At 32.1% G+C, this 16,841-nt stretch overlaps 1 protein-coding gene across 1 annotated transcript in view; it reads left to right on the top strand.

Moving 5' to 3' along the window:
- LOC100571057 (discoidin domain-containing receptor 2) overlaps positions 1-16,841 on the top strand; it is a 163,227-nt gene that overhangs the window by 107,408 nt on the left and 38,978 nt on the right. The window contains exons 5-6 of the mRNA XM_003247137.4: positions 2,645-2,876; positions 11,662-11,809. Of these exons, the coding sequence (XP_003247185.1) occupies positions 2,645-2,876; positions 11,662-11,809 (380 nt within the window). The remainder of the gene's footprint in view (positions 1-2,644; positions 2,877-11,661; positions 11,810-16,841) is intronic.

Genomic DNA, 16,841 nt, shown 5'->3' with positions numbered 1-16,841 from the left:
TTTAAATCAATATATTATTATTCATGTTTTATAAACAATCAGATGAATATTATAATTATTAGTAAACAGTATAATGTATTCAAAACACAATGTCGTTTTTTATATCTGTATTTTCAACTTTTGTTCTTTATACAATGCAGACAACTTTCTTCTCTACTATAGAATTTATGAAAATAAACCTGACCTATATTTAGCTTGATATCTCGATGAAAATGTGGTTTTGAATATCTTTCAAATTATACAGAATGGTTTTAACATAATAATATGCCATTGTTATATGGACACCGCTATGTTCCTGGTGTTAAATGCGTTTTATTTAAAAGAAAACATTATAATATAGTTACTTTGAATACGTATTAGTGTATAACTCATAATAAATTCCACTTATACAATGCAATAATGTATTAATCTGAAAACGCATTTAAACTGTTATAGTAGTGAGTTGTACATGAAAAAAAAAATATGAAACATTGTTCTCGTACGAACACAAAAACCATTCTAATTGTTAAGTGAACCACATAACGTTCGTACTGAGGTACCTAGATTATATTATTTTTAATAGTGAACACTCATTATCTCGGCTTAATGTTGTGTTTTTTAAAAACATTTTAAATACACATAGTTAAATAAAAATTTAAAAGTGCACGACATAATATTTTGTGAAAAAAACTAATTTTCATAAAATGTATTCCTACAGTGGTGTTTCTGGTAATCTAACTACATTTCGTTATTTTAATATAGTGCCAACTACTTTATGCCATAATAATACATTGCTTTCAAAATCGCGAAATTTGACCGATTTAATTTATGATCACTGCTAAAATAATAATCACTCAGAATTTACTTGACAATATAATATACTATACATGTTTCAAATTTAACTGTTGCCCGAATCATGACGTATAAAATAGTATAATTACTTCGTGTAATGCACCTTTGGAATTTGATACACACCAAGAACTTTATTGAATTATTACATGCTACCTTGATGTGCAAATGACGTGCGTTTCGGTTGTTTTTGTGCGTTTGCCGAGAAACTTTTTGACAAAAACCCACCAACAGTGGAGTGGCTGGCGGCTGCGTATTATTATTATTACAATAAATACCGTGGCAGAGGTGTTAGATATAACTGTTAAAATAATAGTATGATAATTTAATTACACGGGATATAATAGCGTGATTAGCTGATTAATGTTCGGTTTAAGTCGCAATAAAAACAACGAAAGGAGCTTGTAAGGGATATTATTGGAAAAATGTCCTTACAGCAATACATCTGTCACCGTGATAGTTCCCTCTTTGTATTGTCCACATAATAGTTTGTCGATTGTTTGTCCGTCGACAAAAGGGTCGAAAAACTGTTAACCATTATAGTCGGTTTAGGTACACCGAGAAAGTTTAATTAAAGTAGCAATTTTTAATCCAAACACTTATCGCAAGCCAAATAATTCTCGAGGAGAGTAACAAAAACAACGTTTCATTAAATTCTTCAAGTGGGTATACAACGATGTACGTTGGTTTGAAGTCACGGTCGGACTGACGGTTTTGCTAATCGCTACTACTTATTTGTACATAAATTTAATTTAAACTTGTTTTATTCAAAAGTTGTGTTCGACGACTTTCAAAAATTTGTAACGAAAACACTTTCAGTGATTAAAGAATTATCTATGTTAGTATCGCGTTTAACGAACATTGCTATCTTTATTCCTTGTACACCTTTGTCAATTTACGAAATTGAACTTTATTAATTTTAAACTCTCGTATCGTTAAATTAGTGATTTGTGTAAATTATTAATTTATAATATTAACCAAGGAAAATAACAAAACAATTTGTAAATGATAAGATACCTATACAATAATAAAACATTTTAAAACACTTGAGTAGGTAGTAGCATAATAAATTAATATTGTATAAGCTAAACTGGAAAAAATAGGATCTATTTTGATATGGAAAAAAGTCACTAATTTAATAAAAAAAAAAAGGAACATAGGTAATTACATATATTACCTATAATATAGTAAAAGACACGCACAGCGTTACAAAATATATGTTACAAATTCTACTGATAAAATAAAATAAGCTATAATTTATTTCCCATGTCAATAATTAATTGTTAGACGTATCAATTATATATTTGATCCCCCAATAAAATTGTATCAAACACGAACACTCACCCACATAGTATATAATATTATGATTATAATTATATTTTAATATTTAATTTAGTACCGACGGAAAATATATAAATTATAATAATATTGATTTTGACTATCCTTTATTATATAGAGGTGATTTTATTATATGTTATATTGAGTAGTTTTATTTCTTAGAATTATCTTTTCAACAGACATAACGACTAAACAATTGTGTAAGAGTAAATAAATGTTTATTTTGATTTATATTTTATCCGATCCGTACTGATAATTGATAACTATTAAATGTTTGAATGTTTCATAACTGCAGTAGATACATATTATTATGGTTTATGTAGCCAAATTGTATTATTATCTGTTATCACTTTACGATACGTTGATAAGCATCGGTGGTCCTCCGAAAAAATACTTGGTGTGTACTATACACATTAAACACATACCCCTCGTGTAAATGTAAAACGGTCATAATATTATATGTCTGATCTGTTCACAGGTTAAAAGTGGAACGTGCTGGGGGTGGTTGGTGCCCCAAACCTCCGGTGGAACAAGGCGTCCGCGAGTGGCTGCAAGTGAACTTTGAGACGGTGCACATGATCACGGGAGTGCAAACGCAGGGGCGATTTGGCCACGGCCGTGGACTCGAGTATGCCGAAGAGTACACGTTGGAGTACTGGAGGCCAGGGATGGCTGAATGGAAACCGTACAAGAGATGGGACGGAAAACAGGTGAGGACCGAACGATTGATATTTCAAATTTCTATCATTATTATAATTTTTAAGGTTAAAGTTATTCAGAATGTTCAGACTTTTCTTCTGGTTAACAGTGTTTTCAATATTACACTACCTAGTTGAAAATTTTCATGTATAACAATGAATATACGTTAGGATTAGGCTCATACTAATGCTAGATAACTAGGTACTAGGTAGGCACATACTAATGCACTATACTGATCCAATCGGCACCAAATCGTAAATACTTATTATTCTTTGGCCCTCTGGGTGTGTCAATAGCGTCATCAGTTACACCTGTATAGATTGCAATAATTATTAAGGCTTATACACGAATTTTGATTTTGTTCACAGACATCGAATATTTTTTTGTATATAATATTATAATATAGGGTGCCATTGACTACTGTTTGTATATTTGTAGGCTGTAGACTCAAAAACAACTCAGCTGATTTTTATGAAAATGTCATAAATTGTTTTTAAAGAAATCAGGAAAGTTTAGAGTATAGTTTTAACCACATTCAAATGTAATTCAAGTGGTATATACAATCCGACACAGAGTAGGATTGCCCTTCTCAGTCCATTTAGTTCATAATGCGAAGTATAGGTACCAATATAGCACTGCAGTATTTTATATTTGTTTATTTTTTTCCCAGGTGAAGTCGGATTATAGTCAGCTAGTAATATTATAAAACGTCACGTTATGCATTAGCACCATATTACTTTTATAAAAACAGCATTTTTTTTAAAAAATAATAATATTTAAACTTAAATAAGCTTATCAGGACGTGTCCAGACAATATAATATTTCATTGTTATTATGGCATAGTGTATTCTGTTTGCGGCGATAATCGCGCTTTTATAACCTCCGTCGCGTCGTCTGAGTAAAGTTGGATTTAAAATATATTATGACGTTGTACGTCGTGATTGTTAACACTGTTACACCAACGATAACGATAAATTATACTTCACAATATATTTTCAATATCTCTTGACGTATAGGTAGCTACAACTGTCATCGTCAGTAAAATTGTTGTGCGAGTATCATTATTTTCTTAATAATAATATATTAATGCCGACGAACCGCGACGGACGCGTTACCAAAAACACTCGATCGGTCGGCTTCAGAAAATTATCACCAAATTTAAAATGTATATTATTAATGATAATATTTTCTTATACTCTATACTTACATTATAAATGCTATAATGGTGTAAAAACACAAATAATAATTAATAATAAATATTTCCTCGTGAAAAATTAAAACTTCTCACGATTCACGAAAATGACTTTCTGCGGCCGTATGAATCTATACGTATTTCAGCTTGATATTATTATTATGTTGATCAGCTTAGGTACATACATTTTTGTTTCATTGTTTTCCCTAAAACGATTAAAATAAAAATAAAAATTACTTTCGTCGACAATAGATTCAACGGTCCCAGACGTTTAACGCGTTATTATTTTAGTTTTAGGGGGGCAGAGAGTAGTTATTTATTCGAGCCAAAAACAATGACGACATCGAGTACATGGTGAATACAGCAGTGGACAAAATGTTTTACGAGTTTCATAAGGAAACTTTAGTCCGTGATAGCGATGGCGATGGCGGTGGTAGCTGTGGCGGTGACAGTGGTGGTGGTGGTGGCAGCGGCAAAAGACTTAGGGACCCAGAGCACGTTATTAAAAACACCGGGAAATTTATGGAACGATAACAATAATATCGACCTGCCCTGTTATCTCTCCTCTGCCTTCGAGGTCGACGTTAGCGGACAATAGTTCCGAAACGAAAACTTTCACACCCTGAGTACAGTTACACCATCGTGTGTTTTGAAATTTTGCGACCTTTTTTTTCTTAAAACATATTTACGACGTCTTTACTGCAGTTTCTGCTAAGAAGCTATAATATAAAGCCACTTTCGTTGTTTTCTGTCCATTCGATAAAAAAGCACAACCTAAATACATACGTATTATGCCACATTTTAATTGTCTTATTTCATATTAGGCTACCAAATTGTACCTTTGTAATTATGATAACAATTCGAATATATACAATGTTGTCTAGATAGTAATATAAATCTATTTATAGTAAATTAACATGTTTATGTTTAGTAATAACTAATAATATTTAAAACATTGAACAAATAAAAATGAATAATTATAAATAATTATTTAAGACACCTTATAATAACTAAGCATCACGTATAGACGTTGAATAATATTTGTTTAAATATAAATCAATTTATTCTTATTATGTATTACTTAAAAAAATGTTAAACTATAGATCATACACACATAAAAAAATGTGGTAAATAAATTTAGCTTAGTTCATCATAGTTTTCAAGAAGCAATGAAACTTCCCAACACCCTATCACTGCTGTCTATTTTATTTGAGTCCGACTTTATTAACACATTAGTTGTCTGGCGCAATGTATAGGCAATACAGCTACATTTATGCGTATATTATTTTTTGTAGTAAAATTACATAATGGTATCAGCTATATTACTGAATACAATAAAAATATTATTATTTTATGTTTTTAATTGTTTTAAATAATATAGACATATAGCTAAGACATTATATTACATAAATTGTAGGTATGCTTTTATACAAGATTACATGATTTTTAAATGTTCATACATGTTTCATACATGTTTTTTTTTTTTTATTAATATATTGAAGTATATTCATTAAATTCTACTTTTTTTTTATAAATTATTACTATTATTTAGTAGGAAAAAATGAAATTAATAAAATAAAATAAATATAGGTTAGTCGAATATATAACTATAACCTTCTATAAAGGATAATATTTTATACAAAGAAAATCAATAGTAAAGGGAAACTCGGTAGGAGGCCAAGACAGAGGTTTATGGACCTCGTCGAGTTGACAAAATAAGTATTTCAGATTAACTGCAGAAGATAGAAACCAATGGATAATTATCATTGCGTACCAGGAATAACAAACGTGAAAATAAATTAAGTACGTACCGTTGGAAAATTAGTAGAAGTGCATACTTATCTCCATTTTTATTTTATGTAAGTATATAGTGTCGTTTAATATTATGTATTCATTTTATTTTTCACATCTCTATGAGGAATAAATTATATTTTTTCCTAAATGTTTGTATTTATAATTATTGTCAAACACTGTAATATCACTACTAGAGGAGCAGCGGCGTTGACAAATTTACAATTTTCACACTACCTACATAGTACAAAATATATGATTGTTTCAGTATTCAATTATTAGTACACATTTAGTACATTTAGTACACATTCATGTGTTAGAATAGTATACTAATATACATACGAATATTATTGTTTTTTTACTAGAGCGAGTATCAGCGTATGGATCCTGCGATGAGATTCTGAGTATAGGTACTCATATCATAATAATAATAATAATAATACCGTACAACAATATAAACGGCCGTAATATAATATAGCCGCACTATATACATACGAAATATTGGAAACCACCACTGTGTACGATACGCATTAACAGTCGATCCCGGTTTATGGTATACGTTAACTTTTCTATTATCCCCGTGGACGTGCCCACTTGACCGTTTCGAGCGGAAAATATTAAACGCCCGCGTTCTCGCTATCGGCGATTGTGTAAATCGTGTGTGTGTGTGTGTGTGGCACGGTCGAATTAACGAAACTCGATGTAGCCTGTAAATATAACGTGCGAGTGTACCTTTCCGGAGAAATATTATGTTGGCTAAATGTGTTCGAAAAAATATATAGGTTTATATATATATATATATTTAGAGAACAGGAAAATGCTTTTTCCCTGAACACGCAACAAAGGTTTTTTGATGATTTTATAACTCGTATAAATGCTAAACCTTGTACGTCTGTCATGCGTCGTTCATCGTCATTCGGCGGCGGGCCATTTGCCCGCAACCACTTAACGTTTCGATATTTTATGTAGGTGTTTATATTTATATATATATATATTTTATATATTTATGTACAAACGTGAGCCCAGTCGCCCTTGAACGGGTTTAAAAGCAAATCCGAAAAAAATATAATATATTATTTATAATTTTCAATAACATCGCACAAACGTACATAATAATAATAATATATAACTCCCTTTTACACCCTTTTGGTGTAGTCGGTTGGCGTATTTGCGTGGGTGTGACATAAATTGCATTAGTTCGACTACAACATTACTGCAAATGGAAAACATAACACGATTTACCGTCAATATTATATATTATTATAAAGTTATACCAATACGATATTATTTTTAACTAAAATGTGTTCATGTGACAGTTATATAACTTACTGTATTATACACATTTATGTATAAGGTCAAAGGTGTCAAATAAGAAATAACTATTCACCATGAAATTCAAACGGGTATTTTAGGCTTCAGCTATCCATCCGTAGAAGTATATAATGTTACGTTTCACTGTGGCTATAATTCCTAAATTCAAAGTACGGAATAAGTAATAATTAATTTTTAGAGTAATCCCATGTCAAAACAAAAGTTGTATTATATTAATATAGTTTTGAAAGTTAAACAGAAGTGGTTAACTCTTTCAATTTTTAGTTTCGTTAAGTACATTTTACGCATCGTGCTAAGCTTAGTATAAATCTATTTAAAAAGCTGTCTGTCAACTTTTTATCCGTAATTCTTGTTCAAACAAACATAAACTTTTCTAGTGACTTTCAATAGTATAAACGCACACGATTTACATGTTAAATATATATTTATATAACATATTGTAACGAATTGTTCAAAAAATGAAATCTCTGTCAAAACCAAAATCGTATTCCTCGATATTTGTCAGTAGGTACAGTATTAAATATTAATGTATCATTATAAATATGTATTATTATAATATTATTATATCAATAAAAAATCGATAGGGTTTTATTTTTTAAAAACCGATTATTTTGCACCCATGTTCACCATTATAAGACAAGATAATGCAATACTGTTCGTTAATGACGATGATTTTCAATAATACTGATTTATATCCAATAAAAAAGTATACAACAAGTAAACTATTATACAGATTACGACAATATCTATAGTCTATAACACTATGATGATTAAGATCAGATATATAATAAGCACCTCTAATATTTTATTACGACATTCCTGTCATAAATTCTTACGCTATAACAAACACTGTTCAATTTTACTAAGTTTTTCTGATTAAATATTTACCAAACATTAAAATGTGTGCTCGTTATTCCTCGTACGAAAAACATAAAAAAAAATGTATTCAGTTATTTGTATTCGTGCTAAAATATTCACAATTCGAATGTTTATAAATTATAAATTCTATAGGTTTATAAACGTCAACGTTTTAAAGACGTTGGATTCATAAATTATGAGCTATTTAAAAAAAAAATGATTTAGGTACCTACGCTGGGTTCTGAGACACAATAACTGGAACTAATGTCTGTCGATTGTTCGTTCCCACGAACGTGTACATTTATACAAATATGCATTTTTATATAAAACTGAAATGAAAAATCATTAACGATTGTTTTGAGAGTCGAGACGATCGATAGACGAGCAGATCCATGGTCATAATATATTTACGTGTCTTAACTGTATAATATAATATATAAAAAGATAGAGATGGAGCATGTTATACAATATAATATATAGTATTACTTTCAGTTCGGAACGCGCCTGCGCTGCACAAAGCTGGCCGACCGACCCAGTTTGTTTCGGAATTTATCGGAGAGTTCGGATTCGAGTCAGGGTCGGGCGCCCCGCGCCGGCCCGTCTGGCCCCGGAACCGTAGTCGTTCTTTCCGATTTATCCGAGCAATTACGCAGAAGTTGGCCCGAAAGACAAATCGCCCAGCACTCTCGGGCGACCCGTCTGCCCGCGTACACGCATTATATATGTGTGTATGGAAATTTCGACGTGTCCTCCGTCCCACTAACCCCACCGACGTCGACATCCCTCGTGGACGACCGAAAACGCAAACTCGCACGACGTACATACTTATACAGTTATACGCATATATTCTATAGGCGTGTGTGTGTGTGTGTGTGTGTGTGTGTGTGGGTGGGTGTGTACGGTCTTATATAAATTCACATTGAAACGGTGGCGTGGCGCGCGCGACTATTACATTACACCCGGAAGGCACTACTTTTGTAATTCCGGAAACTTTGCAGCGATCTCGGCGGGTATAAAAGTGCGACGTTTACGTTTCAATTGATCATCCCCCGTCGCCATCCGTTCCGCGTCGTGACCACCCTTACACACACACACAAACTTGAGAGTGTGTGTGTGTGTGTGTGTGCGTGTAATATATATCACCGGCGACAAGTTTCAGTAGGTCAATATCGGTTAGCGCGTAACAAGTGTGCGCGGGCGGGACCCGCGTTTGGATTACTACGACAAATCTCCGATAATTTGTACGTTTTACGCCACCATGCGAACCTACTTCTTACCCAGCTCCTTTGAGCAGTGGGACAATGCAACAGCGATCGAAAGTTTACGGTTTTTAACGGGTCCCAATCGTTTCCGATTGAAACGATAATATTTTATCTACATTTTAAACTAATATTATACCTATAGGTTATACCTATAAGTTATACCTATAAGGTTATAACATTATAATATTATTAAGATTACCGTAACCATATAAACAATGTTCAACAAGCGATACAACGGTTTCGTAATTTACATAATACCTATTATACTCAATATATAAATTGAAACGGACCAATTGTTTTTCATGATTTTCGTGATTTGTTTTACATCTTACTTTTAATGATATAGACTTTTTTAAAACATTTTTGAACAAAATTATTGTTTTATAAATGTTGACAGAAATTATACGTCGAGGAAATGAAATTCGGCTTTTTATTGCCAAACCAAGCATGCTTTCTTATAAAGACCTTACAATATATAATTTATCATAATTCGGTGACATTTTTCTTCTGAATTCAAAAACTTACCGTTGTATGCACACTTATATTATAATTGTTTACACTCGTAAGTCCAACTTATGTGACACGACGGTGTATGTGTAACGTTTTAAAAAATCAATTCGTGAGATGTCTGACATGAAACTTGATGTGCTACTCATTGTTGATGTATATACCTATTATAGCGTGATTTACAATAATTACAACCACTGGTAATATTTTGCGTTATTACAAATAAAATAAGTAGGAAATTGCATTGACATACATTTCGATAATTCTCATAGGATTTAAAAAACGTTTATTTACACTGCGTATACTCTTGTTTATATACAAATATACAATTGTTAATGCGCATTGAGTTAACTCGGGAATTAAGTGCATACAAATGACTTTTTAATTCACATTAGGCTAATGCACATTAATTATTTAATTCCATTGATAAAATCGAATTGACTCCAACTAAGGGATTGAAAAATACATACAAACTGTCTAATACAAATTAATATTTTCGGTAGATATTTCAAAATTCCCATTTATAATATAATAGCAATAACCTGTTACTTAAACATAGTTATTCTTAAGGTGTCATGAATTATGATTTACTTTAATTTAATTACCTATACAATATTGGTAATAATGAAAAAAAATCTGATAATTGATTATTGTTTTTTAAGTTTTGGATTTTCAAGAATTTTCATATTTATTAGCTGTAACGATTGAACTAAATTAACATTCTTTAATTTATTAATTTATTAATTTATTAATTCATTAATGTAAATCATCACAAAAACAGTTTAAATGTAATATTAAAACCATTCATCTCCATTACACATGCAATTTATTTTACAGTCAGGTATCTATTCACATATTAATTTAATTTTAAACAAAATATGTAAAAAGTATTTCAAAATCTTACCCTATACATTTAATAGCGCTGATTTAAGTACATTTTATTCTCAATTAAAACAATTTAAATAGTAAATACATTAGTATGGATTTTGCAATGTGTCATGCTAAATCTAACGTATAGACAAAGTGAAATATTCATGTTCATGTAATTTTATTTTGAATTCATTGTTACAGAGCAAAACATCTAAATTTCTTAAATACGCAAATTAATAAAAAAAATTGAGTGGTAAAAAATCAAGTAAAATTGTTGCCTTTGAAAATTAAAAAAATAACTCATTAAAGACTGGATTTTAATTTTCTGCCAACCGAAATTAACGAATTATCCATCTCGGGTCATACTGATGGTGTTTTATACCATACCCAAGGGAAACCCCGAAAATTCCAGACATGAATGCTAAGTGCCTGGGTTTTTTAAAATATTTTATTAATAGTATTCAAATTATAGAAATAATCAGATGTATTAAATTAAATTTAAAAAATCGTACAAATTATAATGTAAAACATTATTTATTTTGGTCATAACATCTTTTAGAACTACATTTTCTTTGAAAGTTGTTATATAGATTGGTATTTACCGCCATTGTAAATATCTACATAATATATATTTTTATAATATTATGCGGTGCGTGATCCAGCTAGGTACTTATTTTGTTTATTCGTACAATAATGGCGCATGATGTGTTATGATTATATTTGGGTTTTTCAATTCCCAGTGATGTTATAATAATAATACCTAATAATAATATAATATATGCGTTGACTTCGCATCGGGGGGGGGGGGGGGGGGGAAACCACCGTTCTGACCGTAAATAATTTTATGCTCCGTACAATAATATAGGCTGCAGCTATCACATTATACCTAGCTGCCGTATGTATATTATGTTATTATTCGGAATAGAAAACCGAATGCACCTATTGAAAATTGCTGAAGGCATGTATACGTTTGATTTATTTCAGATAATGTCCGGCAACACGGATACCTCGACCGTGGTCTTGCACCATCTGCTTCCGCCGGTCTACGCATCGCAAGTACGCATATTGCCGTACAGCGTTCACCGTCGCACCGTTTGCTTGAGGGCAGAGATCAGAGGATGCCCGTCCGACCGTGAGTAATAATCGTAGACTTCTATTATATCAACGACGACGGCGCAGTCGTATAATAATAGTATATATATATATAGTGACTGTATAGTTGTACATCTCCGTGTGCGTTTGTATGTATTTATATGAATATATGTGTAGAGAGAGAGAGAGAGAGAGAGAGAGAGAGATACGAAGACTTTTCCGGCGCAAACAACATATTGTGCACGTATATGCACCGCGTATATATATTTATAGAAAGGGGCACAGTACATTCAAATCGATATCGTCGAAATCAAAATCACGAGGGAGTACATACAGTGAGTCTTCCACTTATATATATTAGGTATATACGTACAAGTGTATTTAGTGTATAAGACGCATATATCGTTGTAATTCTGTCTTCGCGCAGAAGACCGAAAAACGTCCGGATAAAATACACATTATTAATAAAACCTAGGTTCACTATTTCATATATAAGTTGGTTGGTCGTATGGACTCGCACACACACACACACACACACACACGGTATATAATTGGTGTAATATAATTATCATACACACGAGACGATTTACGAATCGTATGATCGTCACAATATTATGTGATCCGAGTGAGTTCGTAATAATACGATTTGCACGAGAGATGAAAAAAAAAACGCAATTTACGTCAATTGTCACGGACAAATCGGGGCGATTTTTTTGTATCCGATAAAAACTGCTCTGCGCAATAAACGCTGTAGACGAGTGTCGTACGTGCGCCAAAATGCCAAACGACGTCGCTGACAATATTGTTTGTGATTTTAAAATAACAATTGTTAATGTTATTTCCGGTAACAATCCCCACAAAAACGTAATTATAACGAGACACTATCGGAAATTATACGTTGTCGAACAGTGAAGCGCACGCACGCGCACACTCAAACTCAATGTGTTAATCATTTTCATGCGCTCGAAACGTTCGTCGCTCAAATTACTCCTCCACATTCGCCGTGTCACTATAATATAACGAAGTCGTTGATTCAAACGATCCAGGTCACAGAGATATGACACTGTACAATTATTTATGTGTGTGTGTGTGTGTGTGTGTGTTACGTTCAAATACTTAGGTACCTTTCCTCGCGGCGCGACTCGTGGAATAAACAAATAGGCTTCTTGTCGAAACGCGTGGTCTAATTAACGGGTAAGGCCCGGTGTTAGTGCACAAAGATGTATAAGTGAATTAAGTGATAGGATTGAGTAGAATTAAATTACCTACTTAAATTATAAATTCAGTGCACACTGTCGGTCGGCAGACCTTAACCGTACGATTACTATTGTACAATTTTCAGACGATTGTGATATATTGAAATGATACGTCATCAGCAGTTATCGTATCGTGCCTGCTAGGGTGGCAGCCGGCGGATGAGCGATCTCCACCTAGGTCTGATGAAAATTTTTGCTGCTTGAATAAATTTGGGCCAATAACTTATAAATATTTTATTACTAGCCCAAAATTCAACCGAATTTTTTGTATCCCCGGGGCCAATTTTTATTACCAGTCCGCCCCTGTATCGTACACATTTATTTTTATCATACTCAGCCCTGGTCTGAGTATCTGACCCACCCAGTAATTGTGCAGGAGGGAGGTCTTGCATAATTTTCAAAATTGGGGGCCCAAGGCCAAATAGGAAAATGTATGTTTAAATTACTAAGAGTCACCACTAGGACATTTCGAATTCTTGTCAAATAATTACAAATGTTGTTTTTTCAGCACATTCTGCATATCATTCGAATACATTTTTAAAATTCCATGTAGGTACACGTCATGATAAATGTGAACAAACAATTTCAAAACATAAAAAATAAGAAACTTAGATATTCGATAAGCCAAGTTTCATTTCAACTTGTCTGCTTCTTGAAGAAGACATTATATCAATATTATTGATTATAATTGTTTTTTTAATAATTATAATAACAAATTATATTTTATTTAAAAATAAAATAATTATATTGCAATTTAGGTATTAAAATATACTTAATTTGTTTTTTTTAATATGTAATCCATTAAAAATTACTGGGCCATGGTCACTATCATGAGCCAGACCGACACTGATCATACAGTAATAACAATTATAATTTATGTCTGTATAATGCATATTATTATTATTATTAATTTATTTCTCAAGATAAGAATACTGTATACACGTATATAAACAAATTTGTACATTTATGCTAATATTCTATTCTAATTACTTAAAATTACATATTATAAAGACTCGACATGTACCATGGGATTTGTGTGCATGGGATTTCACAGATCTTTTTATGCAGTAATATTTATAACTAATAATATTTGTGCAAACTATACATTTGCTAAATGTACAGCTGCAATACGTCATATAACCCAATTATAATCACTGAAATTTTATAATAATTAATTAAGTGAACTTGAGCTATATACTGAAAATCAGGATTGGAATCGATTATTAATTACATGTAAATTGTAATTATTAACCAAATTATTCCAATGTTTGAAATAAGTATTACTCGAGGGTCTCACGCGCTCACAAAAATCAATAAAATTGTTATTTATGACCCATTTAACGCGCACATAATGTGTAGGTACATACAAACATTTCATATTATATTTGGTACGGTTTTGATACAATGCATATCGGTATGAACTCCAATATCGGAAATAATTATATAAAATCTGTTAGAAATTTTAAAAAAATAAGAGATTATTTATCAAAGAACATATTTTCCCTCATTTAAAGTAGGTATAATACAATTATATTATATTATATGCCGTTAAGTTTCTGCAATATATATATTGAAGTTTAAAGATCTCACACCCGTCATTTGACACAAAATAAAATCAATTTCGGCGTTACGAGTGTAAAATAACACTGAAGGCTGTGTCATATTATTGTTGTCCATACTCCATATTCGGGATTATCGACGAACATTTTCGTTGATGTCGTTAATATAAAAAAAAAAAAACATTTTGAAAAATATTATTATATTATATTGTACTTTTTCTCGTTGACGTTAAGTTTAATGTATTTGTGATAAGTCCGTTATTATATTAGTGAACACGCATTCGTATAGTATACCTACACCAAAACATTGTTACTATTGCACTACCTATCTTAATAAACGGTTATTTTTTTCCACACAAATACAAATCGATTTTTTTTTAAAAATAAAAACAGTTTAGCCTTAACATTTAAGATTAAGCTATATTGTTACAGAACTCTGTACAATATTTGAACAATGCATCCTATCTTAAGTTAAATACATTTCAGTCCAACGATTTAATCATATTTCAATGTGTTTTCTTATTTAAGAAAAAAATACAAAATATACAAAGCGTGTATAGTGTATACACTCCGCACTCGTATAATAAATATAATATATATTTATATTTTATATATAAAAGCCTTGCCCATTACAAAATTGCATGCAATATTATTTAAAAACATAAGTTTAGAATTGAATTTGTTTGCATGAAGGAAAAAAATAAAATGAAAACATGGCGTGTATTGATTTTGCAAGATTTACTTATTCAAACAACAATATGCAGAATGCAAAAGTACTTTAGCAAGCGTTGTTGGGTGAATCAAAACTCAAAAATGTTATTGTTTGTACTGTAGTCTATAATATAAATGGATGGCGCACGTGTCTCTGAGATTTTAGCTTCTATTCTGTTGATATTTACCGATAGATACGTGTCGGTGGCTGGAGGAGAAATAATACAAATGGAAAATAGGAATTGGAGAATAACAGGTGAAATGTTCTTTTTTCGCCCTTTTTCATTTTATCAAACAATTTTTTGCCCGAGAACGTATTGGCCGTTACCGAGACCCAGTTGAATTCTTTGCACGCGTGTTTCGATGTGCACGGCACCTAAAAGCCTTTGGTCCGCAAAAGACCATTGGTATAATAATATATTATTTCCCCGCTACATTTACCACCGACACCTTTGATAGTTGTGGCTAACGAGAAATTGTACCCCCAAAGGCTTACTCGTTTTAACAAAAACCCTTTTTACGTTCATCGTCGTTTTTTTTTTATTGCACTTTCAGAGTACATCCTACTGTGCGTACGGTGACTGCTTTATCCATCTTATCAATATATGAACTATAAAGCATTAAGGCATATTGCCCTTATTCTCGATTTGTCTGAACTCTCCGAGCGTGTATACGTCTCGTTATTTACCGACCAGATTACATACAAATGTATAATATGAAGAACGTCTAATTATTATTTAATAATTTGATTTAACTTACATTACATTAAGTACGTAATAAGTCACTCATACGGTGTCATTCTAGTGACAGCAGCAGACTTTTCATATTATACGTCATGTGATATACATATTATAATATACATAATATTATTGTAGTTTTAACTATATGTTTACATTGTGACAACGGCGTGCAACGACATTGGAACGAACGGCAAATAAATATATCCCATATCAGTAGAAGTGTGTGTGCCACAGATAGCTGTTGAAAAGTGCCACCGCGTTTTTGAAATCGTCAATAGCCAAACAGCGATTTTGCCCAGCAATCGACCGCGGACCAACGAGTTTCGCCTACGGACGTTTAAACCGCTATGTATATGGCCCTAAGTGGCGTGAATCCGTGATGTGTACGAAATTCCAACACCTCTGACTTTTAAAATATACGTATTGCGCAGTTGCTATCCACCGGTCGAGTTCGCGCGACGAGAGCCGGCCGGCCTGCCGTTCATTTAGGTTTGTCGATTCATAACGGAACGGCAATAATTCATTTTAAAATTTATAACCTATAGCGAATATAGTGTCGGCGAGGGGAAAAAATTGGCTCTTAATGCAATATATGGATACGAGATTTCCGTACGTGACGGCAATATTCTTCTAACCATAACTGTCTGCGTGTTGTACCACTGCTGCAGTCTCTATATTATACCCACTGTACACTATATAGTTTACAGTATATTGTATATACATACCGTAGCAAAAACGAAGGAAAATATGGGCGGCCACGCACTCCCCCCTCCCCATCCTTCCTAACAAACATCGTCTGCCGACAA

This window comes from Acyrthosiphon pisum, chromosome A1 (assembly GCF_005508785.2).
Source record: "Acyrthosiphon pisum isolate AL4f chromosome A1, pea_aphid_22Mar2018_4r6ur, whole genome shotgun sequence".
Taxonomy (NCBI): Eukaryota; Metazoa; Arthropoda; class Insecta; order Hemiptera; family Aphididae; genus Acyrthosiphon; species Acyrthosiphon pisum.
Note: the sequence above shows the minus strand (reverse complement) of the source record. Positions and strands in the feature narration are given on the sequence as shown.